General features: G+C 41.2%; 1 protein-coding gene across 12 annotated transcripts in view; it reads left to right on the plus strand.

Annotated features, from left to right (window-relative positions):
• Positions 1-15731, plus strand: part of ZBTB20 (zinc finger and BTB domain containing 20) — a 512466-nt gene that overhangs the window by 477508 nt on the left and 19227 nt on the right. For all 12 annotated transcript variants that reach the window (XM_082063098.1, XM_082063101.1, XM_082063097.1 and 9 more), the window contains 2 exons: positions 2147-3754; positions 8325-9740. In XM_082063098.1, the coding sequence (XP_081919224.1) occupies positions 2167-3754; positions 8325-8743 (2007 nt within the window). In that variant the 5' untranslated portion in view covers positions 2147-2166 and the 3' untranslated portion in view covers positions 8744-9740. The remainder of the gene's footprint in view (positions 1-2146; positions 3755-8324; positions 9741-15731) is intronic.

A 15731-nucleotide genomic window follows, 5' to 3' on the forward strand; every position in this document is an offset into this window, starting at 1 on the left:
TAAATACATTTTGAATCCTTGTGTGATCTGACATGTTGGGCAAGGGAGTTATCTGGAACTACCCCGGAGGCCTCTGGGGAATGACTCTATCTAGAAGGAGAAGGGAATACATCTCTTCTGTACATTATTTTGTGTAATAATATTTACAGTGGCCTTGAAGGAAGGTGTCTCAGTTTCTAAGATGTTTTTCCAATCCTATGGTCAGTCTCATCAGAGGAGAAAACTCATGTTTCCCAGCAGAACTTATAAACAAGACATATGTAACTCACAACTTCCATGATACTGTTAGTGGGTTTCTCCTTATTTCTGCTGTGTGAGCATCCCCGCCCAGTGCTCTAATCTTACATGGAAATTAGTACCCTTCTGATACTGTCTGGTTTACATCTGTTAGCATCAGACTTCAGACAGCCTGGCCCCATCAGGATTTCCAGTTCCTGACCTTTATGCTTCCCTTTTATCATTCAGCTCCTTCAGATAATTGAAAGCACACACACACACAAACCAGCCAACCTGTGTCCAGGGTGTTTTCTTTTAGAACCACCAGAACAGAGGGTGTGAGATGTCAAGAGTGGGTAAATGAGGAGAAAAAGGCAGAGCATGGAAGGATGCCACATTTTCCTGCAAATTGCAGTGAGTGGTGTTCTACTGCCTGTGTATGAGATGTAAAGCGCCCTTTAGGCTGGAGCAGAGGGACATTGCTGGGCTAAAAGACATGTATGAAACCCCTTTCAATGTCATTTATTTGCTCTATCTGCTTCTACTAAAACAGGCAATGACAATAAGCTAGTGTAATTTACTCATGCTTCTCTACCAAATCTCACATTTGGATTCTCACACATTAACAAGTAGTTGTGGCAAGAGGGCTTGTAGCTTTGGTAGGAATATGCAAGATAAAATACCTGTAATACTAGTGGTGATTATGCATTACTTTTCTCTGTGTACTTTTCTGAGAACTGAGGTGATGCATGTACTGCAAATGCTGAGAGAAAGGAATTATTGATAATGTTTTATTTGTTTACCTCTCAAACGACAGTTGATTCTTCTTAGTTAAAAGATGAACCGTAGTTTCTTCCCATCGAAATCTGAATAGATGAAAAATGAGTAAAGAATAGGGAAGGAAACAAAAAAGCATTAAAACTGAAGCAAGCAAGATGGAGACAGGGAAAAGTGGACCAAGAGATTAAACAGTTACTTTTTAGTCACTTGTAAAAGTTCATTTTGAAGGATATGTTGACTCTGTACCCGAATTGGTTAGGTGCTTTTCTAAACTGTTCTCCACTTAGGTTATTCACCCAAACTAAGACAAAGTCTTCCTTAGAGTAAATGTCTGTAATTTTCCAGTTCCTGTCAAGCAAATAACATCAGGAGAACATTTGTTTTTTAATGATGGCATTCTAGTGCCAGTCAGAACTCGGGATATGCTAAAAATGAAGGGAACAGCTCAGGTTAACTTTTTGCTTTGGGTTCTTAGAGAGGACTGTTTGTCACTATTGAGTAGCAAATGTTCTAAACCACAACCCCAGACAAAACTGTGCGTGGGATTTTAGGAACATTTACAGATTAAATCTTGAACCAGATTTGGATTTTACAAAGTGACTGCCAGTTTTTTTGATACAAGTAACTGTGCCATAAAACACAGGATCCAAATTCATTAAAATACCAATCTAGACAGAAATCACATTTTCATATAGATTCTTCGCGTTAGCAACTTAGTGCAAAGGGTCATTAAAGTAAGAATCTGATCTTTTCTGGCATGGGTCCACATCCAAACAGCCTAAAATCCAGCTTTAATCCATGTGCTCAGTGTTTACAATTGGCTGGCTCTAGGCTTTTTAAAGCCAGATAAACTGTTAGGAAGTCCAAGGCCCAGGAATGTGGTTGGAATTTAGGCCCAGCTACACCTGTCTTTGCCTGCTTTTATCCAAAAATTTAGGACTTGAGCTTCAGCAAATGAGTAGCAAATTTTACTTCTAGCCTTACAGAGACAGTAGCTCCTTATTGGTGCCTCTTTACCTGATTTTTACAGTATAATCTGTTTGTTTACCACTGGGCAGACACCTTTGCCAATGCCATGGCTGTGGCTCTGCAGAGGACAAGACTCAAGCTGTTCTTTTTTGTTTTTTCTTTGTCACCTGCTTTGCTACAGGTAACATCAGTTGCAAGGGGATGACAGAGCGCATTCATAGCATCAACCTTCACAACTTCAGCAATTCTGTGCTCGAGACCCTCAACGAGCAGCGCAACCGTGGCCACTTCTGTGACGTGACGGTCCGCATCCACGGGAGCATGCTACGCGCCCACCGTTGTGTGCTGGCGGCTGGCAGCCCCTTCTTCCAGGACAAGCTGCTGCTGGGCTACAGCGACATCGAGATCCCCTCAGTCGTATCAGTCCAGTCTGTGCAAAAGCTCATTGACTTCATGTACAGCGGGGTGCTGCGGGTCTCACAGTCAGAGGCCCTCCAAATCCTCACAGCTGCCAGCATCCTGCAGATCAAGACTGTGATTGATGAGTGCACAAGGATTGTCTCACAAAACGTGGGAGAGGTCTACCCAGTGATTCAGGATTCTGGCCAGGAGACACCCAGGGGAACACCCGAATCAGGCACCTCGGGGCAGAGCACTGACACAGAATCTGGCTACCTGCAGAGCCATTCGCAGCACAGCGTGGACAGGATCTATTCAGCCCTCTATGCCTGTTCCATGCAAAATGGCAGCGGGGAGCGCTCCTTTTACAGTGGAGCTGTGGTCAGCCACCATGAAACAGCCCTGGGACTCCCCAGGGACCATCACATGGAAGACCCCAGCTGGATTACCCGGATCCACGAACGGTCACAACAGATGGAGCGGTACCTCTCCACCACTCCAGAGACCACACACTGCCGCAAGCAACCACGCCCTGTCCGAATTCAAACCCTGATGGGCAACATCCATATTAAGCAGGAGATGGAGGATGACTATGACTACTATGGCCAACAGAGGGTGCAGATCCTTGAGCGCAATGAGTCTGAGGAATGCACTGAGGACACTGACCAAGCAGAAGGCACTGAGAGTGAGCCCAAAGGGGAGAGTTTTGACTCGGGAGTCAGTTCCTCCATTGGCACTGAGCCGGATTCTGTGGAGCAGCAGTTTATGGCTAGTCTGGGCCGGGATGGGCAGCAAGAACCTTCTCAAGCAGATCAAAACGATGTCCCCGCTGATGGCACTCAGCCACAGCAGCAGCAGCAGCATGTAGATGCCAACGCTTCCTCACCAGAGAGAAGCAATGACGTTGAAATGGACAGCAAAGTGCTCGCAGTCAATAACAGCACCGAAAAGGGGGCTTTGCAGCCTTCTGTCAACACAACTGTTGCCCAACCATTGCCAACCACACAGATCTACTTACGCCAGACAGAAACCCTCACCAGCAATCTGAGGATGCCACTGACTCTGACCAGCAACACTCAGGTCATTGGCACAGCTGGCAACACCTACCTGCCTGCCCTTTTCACCACACAGTCTGCTGGCAGTGGCCCTAAGCCTTTTCTCTTCAGCCTGCCCCAGCCTTTAGCTGGCCAACAGACACAGTTTGTGACAGTGTCCCAGCCTGGCCTGTCAACCTTTACTGCCCAGCTGCCAGCCCCACAGCCCTTGGCCCCGTCTGCGGGCCACAGCACAGCAGGTGGGCAAGGCGAGAAAAAGCCTTACGAGTGCACTCTCTGTAACAAGACTTTCACCGCCAAACAGAACTACGTCAAGCACATGTTTGTACACACAGGTAAGAGTACGTCCCTTTGGCTTGTACATGAAGTCCTTGACAAACGTGGACTTAGATTCTGTTTCCCAACCTGCCAGCCCCCAGCACAAGCAGGAGGGAGAAGTTATCCAGGAAGCTGGTATCACTGAACACTTTCCGGGTTTACTGCATTGAAGCTGAGCCCCTGCATACACATATAGGTCCCCTATAGGGACCTGACTGTTCATGGTGCAGGAGAAAAGGTCATTTTACTTGGAGTAAAATGTGTTCTGCACCCATCCAAGGAAATGGTAAGCACTTGTTGTCCCCTGCAAGGTGACCAGGCAACATTAAGTAGAAGTGGCATAAGGAAACTGTAATAAGGCATTAAAGGAAAACAATGTCTACTAAGAAAAGGCTTTTCTCTGTAAGTTTTACAGCTGTGGAGGTTCAAGCTCAACTGATGATGATTGACATGAGCTCAGGGAAAGTTCATTCCTGGTGGAGCTGCAGCAGTAGGTCCAGGCCTGGGTGTTACGCACACTGCCGTACATTTTCTAAATCTCACATATTCCTATAAGAAAGTAAATTTGGACTTTTTTTCAGGAAGTTTTTCTGTACTTCACCCAAACTGATTGCTGTAATCCCCTATTTCTTGTTAAGTCAGATGTTTCACTAGCCGTGAGTACAGAAACATGGAGCTCTATGAGAAAAACTGAAAATACTATATGTAGAACACATCGGCACCCCTTTTTGTTTAAAAATGTAACTGCTGTTGTACATGGTCTTTTGAGATTATGTAGGTAGCCATATTTACAACTGAGCCAGAACTGCCTTTTCTAACTTTATAAAGATATAAGACTTCAAAGCAAGGAGGTGTATGTGTCTTACATGGGCAACCTATCCTGGGTTCAGGACTGAATTTTGCTTGCTTTAGCCCTTGGCTCAGTCTGACGTTGGAGAGAAGTTCTAGTTTAGAGAAAGAGTAAATATTTCTCTGACTAAGCAGTGGTTTTGTTAATGTCAGATCTTAAAATAAAACTGGGTTTGTGATACATGGAGCAGGATCTGGAGAAGTTGCCCATGGTATGGGAGGAATGTAAGTCATTCCTTTCCATTGTATCCAATAAATTCCTCTTCCATGTGCATATGTAAAATTTTAACTTCCATTTATCTCTAATTATCACTTAAATGAAAAATTCCACTAGACGTCTCAGGCAGACATGTACGTGTACATATTCATATACAAAAAGGTCAAATTCTCAGGACTGGTACAAAATGCATGATAGCAAATATCAAGGATCCTGAATCCTAAGATTACCTCTTGTATCTATTGGTGTTTTCCATCTTTCTGTTGTGACTGAGTACCTATAATACTATGTAGATAGTATTGTATTGTTCAGAAAATTATCCCTTTCAAAACACAGTCAAATGTATCTGCCTGCATCCTTTTTCTAAAAGCTAGAAAGGCTTTTTCACAAATGTCTTCACTGAGATTAGGTGCTTTATTTCCCTTAGCTCCAACTGTGCACTGCATTTGGTATTTGGAATCCGATAAAGAATAATATTGGAAGACCTGACCTAAATATTCCTAGCTACTACACATGAAGTCAATGAAGGATGTTGATAGGCATCTCCAGTCATGAATTGATATCTTATTTTTGTGGGTCTGAGAATGCCTCAAAATAATGAACTTCAGTGACAAGCAGAGAATTGTGTAGATACATGATTTCCAAGTTCATTTAGGAGCTAACTGGCTGCTGGAGTATCTGGGAGAATAATTGCATCTTAACCAACAGGGGGCAGGGCTTCAGAAAATCCTTCTGAAAATAACCTTTATAAGTACAGCCTGAGAGAAAGTATGACTATCTTGTCTAGCGCTGGACAGAATAATTATGAAAACTGAGAGGAGACAGCTGTTCCCACTGTCAGCATGATTTTCCTCAGCCCTGTTAAAAGCAGACAAGTGAAGTGGCTCAGGGAAGGATCCATGGAAAAAGAGAAAGGTCTGGGAGATAGAAATGTTTGAATTAGTCTTGCTTGGAGGGCTCACAAGAGAAGCCATGGAGGAGTCTGATCATAAACAAGAATTCAACAACCTGAAGGACTCCTAATCTCTGCACGTTTTTGTGCTTCCAAAAACTGCCCTCTAACATAGCTTCCCATGCAATGAAAGCACCACAATGTAGGCTCAAACCTACCTTTCTTTCTTCTTTCACATGGACACAAACATACTAGAGATGGATATTTTTCCATGTTCCCTGCACACTGGCTTTAGTGTATCCCAGAGTGCTGTTCTCTGAGACGTGCAGTGTGTGGAAGTACAGTGCTAGAATGCATGCAGGGTCCATGCACCTTATAAGCCATCATTGCCTTCTTTTACATATCATGTTGTGATTAATACTTGATAACTGTCCCACATTGCTGTCTGAAACCAGCCAAATATGAAACAAAGAACCAAAAGGGAGAACATGCACATTTAATTCACTGAGCAATGTTTTCTCTGACTTCAAGATGAAGAGTCGTGGGAATTAAGAATCTGCTGTGCTTACTTAGGAAGCACATACATTTGCATACAAAAAAAGAAAACCTAAAAACTTTTGAGATTCTTAGGAGAGAAAAAATCCCAGGAAGGTTTTGAAGCTAAGATTAGAAAGTCAGAACCCAGTGTATCTTAGAAACATGCACATGCAAAATTAGGGTATTTTCATAGCATAACTGTAACAGGGTTTAGAGCAGAGGAGACTGACTTTTTACAAACTCTGGGACATACATTGCCTAAGGCAAAAATGAGTACTGTAACTAAAACTAGTCTCCTATAAGTTAATCAGACGTTATTGTAACTGACACACTATCATTTTCCACATAATACATGTCGAGCATATTGGTCCGTCTACATTCAACGCACTACTGTGTTCAGCAAAGCCAGCAGGAAAGTAAAGACTTAATGTGTTTTGACCATGTGTCTTTCACCAACTAGGGACAAACTCATCATTGGTGCAAGGAAGAGCAGTGTGTGGACTTCATTCACAGTTGTTACCTTCATACGTACAAACTGTGAAATAAAAAGAAACAGAGACTCAGGGGAGATAAAAAGTAGGTCCTTCCTATCCAATCCATATTAATTATCTCCTCTTAAAACTGAATATAAGCAGCATGTTGCAATCTCACTATACAAAGGATAAATTCAATATTAACACAGGCATGTGATAGTCCCTGAAAATTGACTCTTCAGGATCTAAAACAGTGCCAGACAGATTGTAAAAAGGAGGAAGCAGGATGTCTGTGGAAAAAAGGAAATAAAAGGATCTCCGCTAGAGGGGAAATTGCAGAATGACCAAAGGAAAATAATTTTTCAGTCAGTGAAACAGAGGATCATTTTGATTATTACAGAGCTCTGGTACCATCTCCCTGACAGCTTTGGGGATGATGAATTACTACACCTGAAATATACCACAAGTGATTCAGAAAACAAATTAAAAAGCAGCTTTTGGTGGGGCGTTGAGGGTGTTGGGTATTGTCTACATTATCAATACAGTGGCATATCATGAAATTGTTGCCTGATAAATGAACCGTGAGGCCATGGTGTTGTGTCCCAGAAGAAGTCTGAGCATGAGGAGGAATTAAGAGTAGTCTGGACAAACTGATTGTATGTGCTCAGCTAAACTATATTTTTTCAGTTTGCCCTTGTAGTCACTGGCTTGTCTAGATATGGTCAGAGTTCACTTACACAAGTTGCCAGAATCAGTTTTACAAGAACCCTGGGTACACAAGGCAATGTGGTAGGTGACAGAAGTATTTAATATCTCTGGTGCACCTGATAAGATTTTTTATTTAATTGGCAGTCAAATCATTTAAATTTCATGTCTGTTACACCAGAAGTTTATCTATTAGACTGCCCTTTGCATGGTGCTGGCTGGCCAAGGCAGTTCTGTGTATTGGGGTGCCCTCTTGAGTTTCTCTTATCCACCAAGCTTCAGCTATGAGATTTGACCAGGAAAAGGGGCAACATATGTAAATCTTTTATAGAGAGCTGGATTATTTTTGTAATCTCTTACGTTTCTCTTCTGAGAAAGTTAAAGCAATTTGACAAAAACAAGTGCGTTACAGGTCAGCCATCTAGTAATCACCAGCTTTATCCATACCTTCATAGCGTACAGATAGGGAGATGGAGGCACTGAAAGGTAAAGTAACATAAGACCGGTCTAGAAATGAGCGCAAGGGGTAAGGCAGGAGGATGAACAAGAGAGGTGATGTCACTGAAGCCGGAGGTAAAACACGGTGAACTTTTAATCTAGTCCTGTCTTTGTCAATGACGTATGCTATGTGAAAGTGAAGAAATCATCTGAGCTGCTTTTTGCTGTATGTGGAATGGGAATACCTACAGACACTTTGCAAAGCATTGTAAAACCTCTGGTCACAAAAGATTTTGGATATCAAAACATGCTTATTGACAGAATTACTCTTTCCTAACCAGAGCACCTCTCCAAAGACCTCTGTGAGACTTACCATTAATTTACTGCAAAGAGTCATAAAGAGCTGACTTAATTGTATGACTTTTTTTTTGTCTTTTTCTTTCTTTCTTTCTCTCTCTCTCATTGGTAATGGGCAGGTGAGAAACCCCACCAATGCAGCATCTGTTGGCGCTCCTTCTCGTTAAAGGATTACCTAATCAAACACATGGTGACGCACACTGGCGTGAGGGCCTACCAGTGCAGCATCTGCAACAAGCGCTTCACCCAGAAGAGCTCCCTGAATGTGCACATGCGCCTCCACCGTGGGGAGAAGTCCTACGAGTGCTACATCTGCAAGAAGAAGTTCTCCCACAAGACCCTGCTGGAGAGGCATGTGGCTCTGCACAGTGCCACCAACGGCACGCCTGGAGCCACCGGCACCGGCGCCAGGGCCGTCCCTGCCGGGGTGGTGGCCTGCACGGAGGGGACCACATACGTCTGCTCTGTCTGTCCAGCTAAGTTTGACCAAATCGAGCATTTCAACGACCACATGAGGATGCATGTGTCAGACGGATAAGTAGAATCTCTCTCTCTTTGTTATGAACAAAAAAAAAAATAGAAACAACAAAAAAAGCTATGGCACTAGAATTTAAGAAATGATTTTGTTTCATTTTTACCTTTATTTTCCTCCTTTTTTTGGGTTCGTTTCATTTTGTTGTTTTTGTACTACATGAAGAACTGTTTTTTGCCTGCTGGTACATTACATTTCCGGAGGCTGGGTGAATAAGAATTTTCCTAACCTCCCTCGGATGGTGGCCTTAAGGCCAGGTAGTGCTTCATGAGCTCCACTGGTTGGATCTCTAGCTACTGGCCTCTAAATACAACCCTTCTTTACTACAAAAAAAACAAACAAACAAACAAACAAAAAAACACAAAAAAATCAAAAAAACAGACAGAAAAAATAAAAAAAATTCTCACTTGTGAAGAGCACTACAAAAAAAAAAAGAAACAAAGCGAAATATATTACAAATCTACAAGGCCTACTGTCGTTATAAGTACACCGCTCGCAGTGTTTCAATGGACATAATTCACAATGCTGACCGCTTTTGGACTTCACAGTATCCAGTTAGAACTGTGGAATATTTTGCTTCTGGTTGAGCAGCAACCAGAGGAAACAAGGCCCTGCTGGTTTCCACCACGTGTCTGCTTTCTCACACACACGGCCATCCACAAACACATGAAAGGGCTGAGGGAAGCGCGAGGCAGTGTGGCTTGGATAGTGTGGAGTCCCTGCAGGGTGAGGAAAAAGAATCAGAGGTTCCTCACCTGGATTCTGCTCCATCCCATGCTCTCTGGTGCACCCTCCCCGCTGCTTTTCCCATACCACCACCACCACCACCTTAAAGCAGAAACCAAGAAGATTCAAACAACGAGCTACGGTGGCTTTTTTGTAATTTATTCAGTGTCTTCGCTGAGCCCAGGGCCTCAGCACAATCAAGAGGGACTTTCACAGAAGGCAAAGAGAAACACAGAGGAAAATCAAAGATATCAGAGGTTGCAACCTATGGATCTAGGTACAAGAGAAGGGTTAGTTCCCACAATCTTTGCAAAAAAAAAAAAGTTGCATCAGGATTTATTCTTGTGGAAGAAAGAGGAATAGAGGGTGGGTGGGGAGGGGAATAACTAAAAAAAAGAGTTCTTGGGACTTTTTTAATTCAAAATTTTATAGAGGGGCAAAAGTGACGTTTACCAGATAGAATGCTGATTTTTTTAATATATTTACAACAGTATTTGTGTAAAAAAAAAAACAAAAAAGTGAGATTGTTAAAAGTAATTTTTCTTTGTTTTCTTTTTTGTTTTGCGTACACTGCCACTAATATCTTCTCTTTTATTATATATATGAATATATAGATAAATATATATTTTATTTTAAATTGAGACTGTTAAGGTTAGCTAACCTGCTTCCAGATAGAGGGGGGGAGGGGAGATGATCTTGATTTTTATTTTAAAAAAGAGGAAGGATGTTTCTTAATTTTCTTTTCTAGTATTATTCTCTCTCTCTTTTCTAATGGAATCAAGAATTACCTGGGTCGATGAGGGGCTCTGTGAAGTCATCTGTGAGATTATCTACTAGAGTTTGTGCATCCTGCAGTATCATTTGAACTGCTACTTTGTTTTTGAATTATGTGGTTCTCTTTTTGGCTCTTACCAAGGTTCTGTTGTTTCCTTTTTTTATTTCCACCTCAGAATTTATTTCTGCTGAAGGGTGGTTCCTTTTGAGAAAGAGATTTTTCTAGCAATGTTCCCTTGGTTTGGGGGAATATAGAGTCTGTAGTCTTTTCTTTCTTCTTATTTTAAAGAGTAATGAAGGTTTTGGAAGTGTGTAATAACTAGGATTTCCCTTCTTTTTGGTCACTGGACAAGAATTAATCTGCTGTATTGTTCTCTCATCCCTGCCTTGCTCGCTAGAGAGCTTCCATATTTGTGTGGGAATCTGATCCTGCCCCTGGTAATTTGTGCTGATGCCAAAATAACTTAAAATGTTACCATTGCAAATTATCTTCCCTTCCTCATTTGCAAAAACGTCGAACTGAAGGGCCACGTCCCACATTCTCTGCATATGCAAAGCTATGCAAGGAATGTAGGATCAGAGTGAAAGATTGATTCCTGATCTGCATATATATGTTGGTGTTTTGTATTTTGTTTTATTGTGTTTGGGCTGGTGTTCTCCCTAGTCGTCTTCTGTGTATCTGCGTGAGGATTTTCCCCCCAAAGCCAACTCCCAAAGTACAGGGGTCCTTAGTTCAGCTGGATCAGTGTCTGACTCTATCTTTGTCTTGCTTGAAATCCATAGCTAGGATTTGCACCAGCTGCACTCTGGACTTTATATTTTAGACAGAGAAGAAGCACCTAACAAAAATATGCAAAAAGAAGAAAAAAAAAAAAAAATTTGCTAGTTTAGCTTTTACTTGTGTCTATATTTAAATTAAGCTTTCTTAAGTTTACAAAACTTTGCTTGTGAACACTGAGCATTTCACATGAGACATTTTTTTATGCTGGACAACTTTCTAACTATTGACTTGATAGATCTCCGCATACAATTTTGTGTGTTCTTTACACCTGCGGCTTCTGTATCGGATGTCTGTGATTTAGCACGGGTAACCTCATTGCTATGTTCTACACCTGTTCCATTACTGATTTATTTTGGGGAAAAAAACTGACAGGTGTTTCAGTCTCAGAATCTTTCTGTACCCTGCAAGATATTGTTCAGCAGATCCTAAACATTGAAGCCCTGATTCTCAGCTGCAGTAGGCAGCATAAAGAGACTTTCAGGCAAGTGCCAGGCCAAATGAGCCTCTTATATGGTAACGTCTTTTTTGTTAAGAGTTTGCTTGGGTAGTTCAAGGGGGCTGGAAAAGGAGCACAAGTTAGTTAATAAATACAATTCTCATAACCACATTGGTAAAAACAATGCTGGCAGGTAAACCAAGAATTGAAAAGACAATGCCTAGGAGACAGAGAGGAGGAACTAATATCTGCCATGTAAAGACACACTACGTATGTACAGAAAAAAAGGGTTCTAGAGAAAAGGGTGTGGAAGAAAATGGGTGAGGTGAACCTATACAAAAGGATTGAAGGTCATTCTCTGAAGAAAGGAGTTTTAGTATTAAGAAGTTTGGTGTTCTCCCATATTAGGAATTAATGAAGAATTTTACCCATCTTAAAAATCTGTAGCTGCTCATTTGTCATATGAGGCCTGGGGAAAAGCTGTTTAATTTACCATTGTTAAATCTGGTGAACTATAGTTGAGATGTAGTGTATTCTGGAACATGGTTCTGATGCCAGAAGAGATACGGCAGTACACAGGAAATAAGAATCAGGGTTTGCATCCACCTAAATCCGAATACTATGATGTTTAGAGAGAAAAATCCTACCTAAAATCTAAATCCCGTCCTATCTGTTCAACCTTACCTAAGTCAAAGCAGCAGCATCTTTGAAATACAAATTTGTTATGGGACCTAATAAATTTGAAGTGAATTAAAGATCACTTGTGAATGAAGGGTGCCAATTAAAATAAAATAAACTTCTTAAAGTAGTAGCACACTAGATTGAATTCTGAATCACTTGTCAAACAGTTTAGACCAAGGTCTTCACAAATGGCTGCCTGAAATATAAACTGATTTTGTTGAACTTCTGGGCTCAAAAATTAGGGGCTTGATTTTGTAAAACATGAAGCAACTTGCAGCATGACTGCGAACTTAGCTGAAAGTGCTAATCAGTTCACTTACTTAGGTGCCTTTCTGTGAACTTAAAAGCTCAAACATAGACCCCTTTATCTTTTAAAATGTTAAATTCTTTTAAATAATGCTTCCTTCCATCTGTTGACATATTTATTTAGTACTTGGAAACTACTACAATATTTGAATATTACAGGTATCTTCAAGCTTCATGTATTGTTACAATATTCCTGTTAAAAAATACCTGTGCTACACTAGCAGGCCTAATGATTGACAAACTGCTGTTGATAGTGTTTGAGTGCATTCATCTCAGTATGCTTGAAAGGTTTCTTTCAAAACACCCAATGAAATGATATAGAGGAGAAAGAGCAGACTGTAGTGACGGAGCATGCAACATCCTGCATTCCTTGACCCTGATTCTCACTTTCCCTGAAGCTGTCTCTCTGTATGTTGCTTTGGCAATGGAAAAGGGCATTAGAAAGGACATAAGCATACAAATCCAGGCTTCTCTGCAAGGCAAAAGTGCAATAAAAGAAGCCTTAGAGTAAATGAGAGGTAAGTGCCTTCTCTTACTGCTGCTGAGGCTGATGATGTCAATTGAAAACGTAGGACTGACCAGAGCAGATCTGCCCTGTGGTCCACCTTGCCCAGTATTCTGTCTCTGACACGTGGCCAGTTACAGATGATTTGGATGAAGATGAAATACCCATGTTGGATAATTACAAAGTAATAAGCCTATGAGAGAAGATTTATTATAATCCTCATTAGCTATGTATCTGCTTATAACCTAAAGACATAGTAATTTATGGCCTTAACATTTTATCCCATATAAAAATTATATATTGTGGCAGATAATTCTCATTATCCTTTAAAGATCTAGCTTATTAATTGCTAGGTGGCCCCAGTGCTATCCTGCAGAAGTGAGTTCCTCAGGTTAATTACCACATTGTAATTATTCCTTTTCAGGTTAATTTTGTTGCTGTTCATTGAAACACCCTTGCTCTTTTATTATGTGTAATCATAAATCAGAGAACAAAACTTATTTTACCCATTCCACTAAAGTCTGCCTCTCTCTTGGAAATCTGAATCCACAAGAAATGCAGGACCACAACTTCAGTGTCTGCCGGACAGTAAGGAGAGAACAGCTACCAAGTGTGTGCGGCTGCGTGTGTGGAATGTGTGCATTAGTGAGGTTCTCCTACAGGGATCTCTTGCAGAGGACTGGCAAGTACAACTCGTAAATAATAGGAACATTCCAGCAGAGTACACCAGTTAAGAAGTTGTAATATGATGTGAAATATCATATCTGGTCCCTCTTCTCACAAAACCCTTATAATAGTCTCTCATAAGGGAAATAGTTACAGATATTTTGCAGGAGCTGCTCTGGGGACACTTTCTCAGCAACTGTCATGCTTCTGCTAGGCCCACTGCTGGCCCATGCTCTCTGTTGTTTTCCAAACCAGCTCAAATTGACAGTAAGCTAACAGAGAAGAGTGGCATTTAATTGACTTTCTAAAACAATGGAATTTCCCTTTGCTCTAAGATTAAAGAGGCCAAGTGGTACCCATTTTTCTTTCGACTTCTTTTTCATCCAAAGTAGAGTAATAACCCACATACCATCAGCCCCCTCACTTCTTACCAACCCCAAACAGATTTCAGTCGAACTTCAGTTATGCGATTAATGCTGGATCATTCACATGATGGAGGAACAAATCTCTCACCTTTAGCGAGTATTATGCTAGCATGTCCTGCCTCTCTTAGTAATGAAAACAAATCCCACAGGGAGAAGGTACAAAACATACTATTTGCAGGAGTGTTGAGTCCAACCCAAAATCCGAGCCACCCAAACCATTTCAAACATAACCAGACCTTCAGTATGCCTAAGACTGTAGACTGGTGACCCTTCTGACAGTCTTATGCTAAGAAAATCCTCCAGCTTTCACTGCCGAAGATGGCTTGCCACTCTAGAAGAAGTATAATATCAAATTGGCACCTGGTGGCTGTTCTGTCAAGGACGGCTAGACCTTGGTAATCCAACTCGTTCAATTCAGAATCCAGCTGCTCTGAGCCATTGAAATAAACCTGACAGAAATGAATCAGCAGGTAGCCTCACTGAAGCAGCACCTGATCAGCCTAAAGCAAAATAGCTGCTTTTTACATTCCTTGATTTGTTTTTATGCTGTGAAAATTTGTGAAGGAGGTGTAATGTGATGACAACTTGGCTCTGAAAGGTTTTGAGCCTCCCCTGTTCCCAGGAGGCTTGTCTCTCAGTAGGATCTGGCCTCTAAGTGATCACAGCTCTGCTGAAGAAAGGCTTATGAGATTAAATCTGGAGTCTTGAGTTTGTAAATGCAATTAAAACATTTCCCCGTGCTTGAGTGTCCCACTGACAGAAACGAAAATCAGGTAGGAAGGCCTTGCAGAGGGGCAGATACTGGAGATACCAAGTCTCTGCAGCATGTCCAGTAAGACAGCCAAGTGTATGTCCATCAGGGGCCTGTTCTGGCCAGGCCAAGTCAGTGTTCTTGCTGCTGTTAACCTTATTTGTCCTGCTAGAAGTAAAAAGCTCTCAGCTGACTTCCTTTAAAGCTGCTCAGTGATCCATTTCATTTCAGCAGGAGCAAAGGAGTCCCCAGATTTTGACAAATGACTAAGCTGTGAAATTTGGAGAGAATTTTAGCTATGTGTGTATTCTTCAAACTAACTCAGACAAAACAAAAAGACAGGTTATGTTTTCTTTAGTGTAGAACAGAGAGATTTGGTCCTCAAGGGAACACTGGCAAAGAGATAACCTGTCTGAAAAATGAGAATGCTTTACTCTCTCAGACCTATTGTTGTGAAGCACAAGGGGAATCTTTGTTTCATTTTTCTAAGAAAATATGTAAATGAGAAACAAAATGTGTTAGGTAATAGTGTATATCCATCTAATTATTCCCAGTGCTGATAACTAATCAACTAGATTAGTGCCTCTAGGAGCAGAGAAAATGTTACGCATTCAGTGTTTCTATTTCTGATCCCCCTCTGCTATAGATCAGGAGTAACTATCAGAAGTAACTAAGATGAAAACAGATGACTTAGAGAAATGCAAAGTCTTGGTGAACAACATAATTATTTCCCTGCTTATGTCTGCCAGTATCTGGACAAATAGCTACTCTGAATTAATATTTATAATTACTAGGCTACTGTTAGATAATTTTGGTTTAAAATTTATGGTTTTAGTGAAAAAAATACAAAGTGAAATATTAATAGATATTTTTTCTTGATATGTTTAGCAACGGTGCTGGCTTGTTTTTGTATTTTAGCCTCTGCAGTAGTGCGTGATCCCCA

The sequence above is a fragment of the Streptopelia decaocto genome, assembly GCF_964273445.1.
Source record: "Streptopelia decaocto genome assembly, chromosome: 1".
Lineage (NCBI taxonomy): Eukaryota > Metazoa > Chordata > Aves > Columbiformes > Columbidae > Streptopelia > Streptopelia decaocto.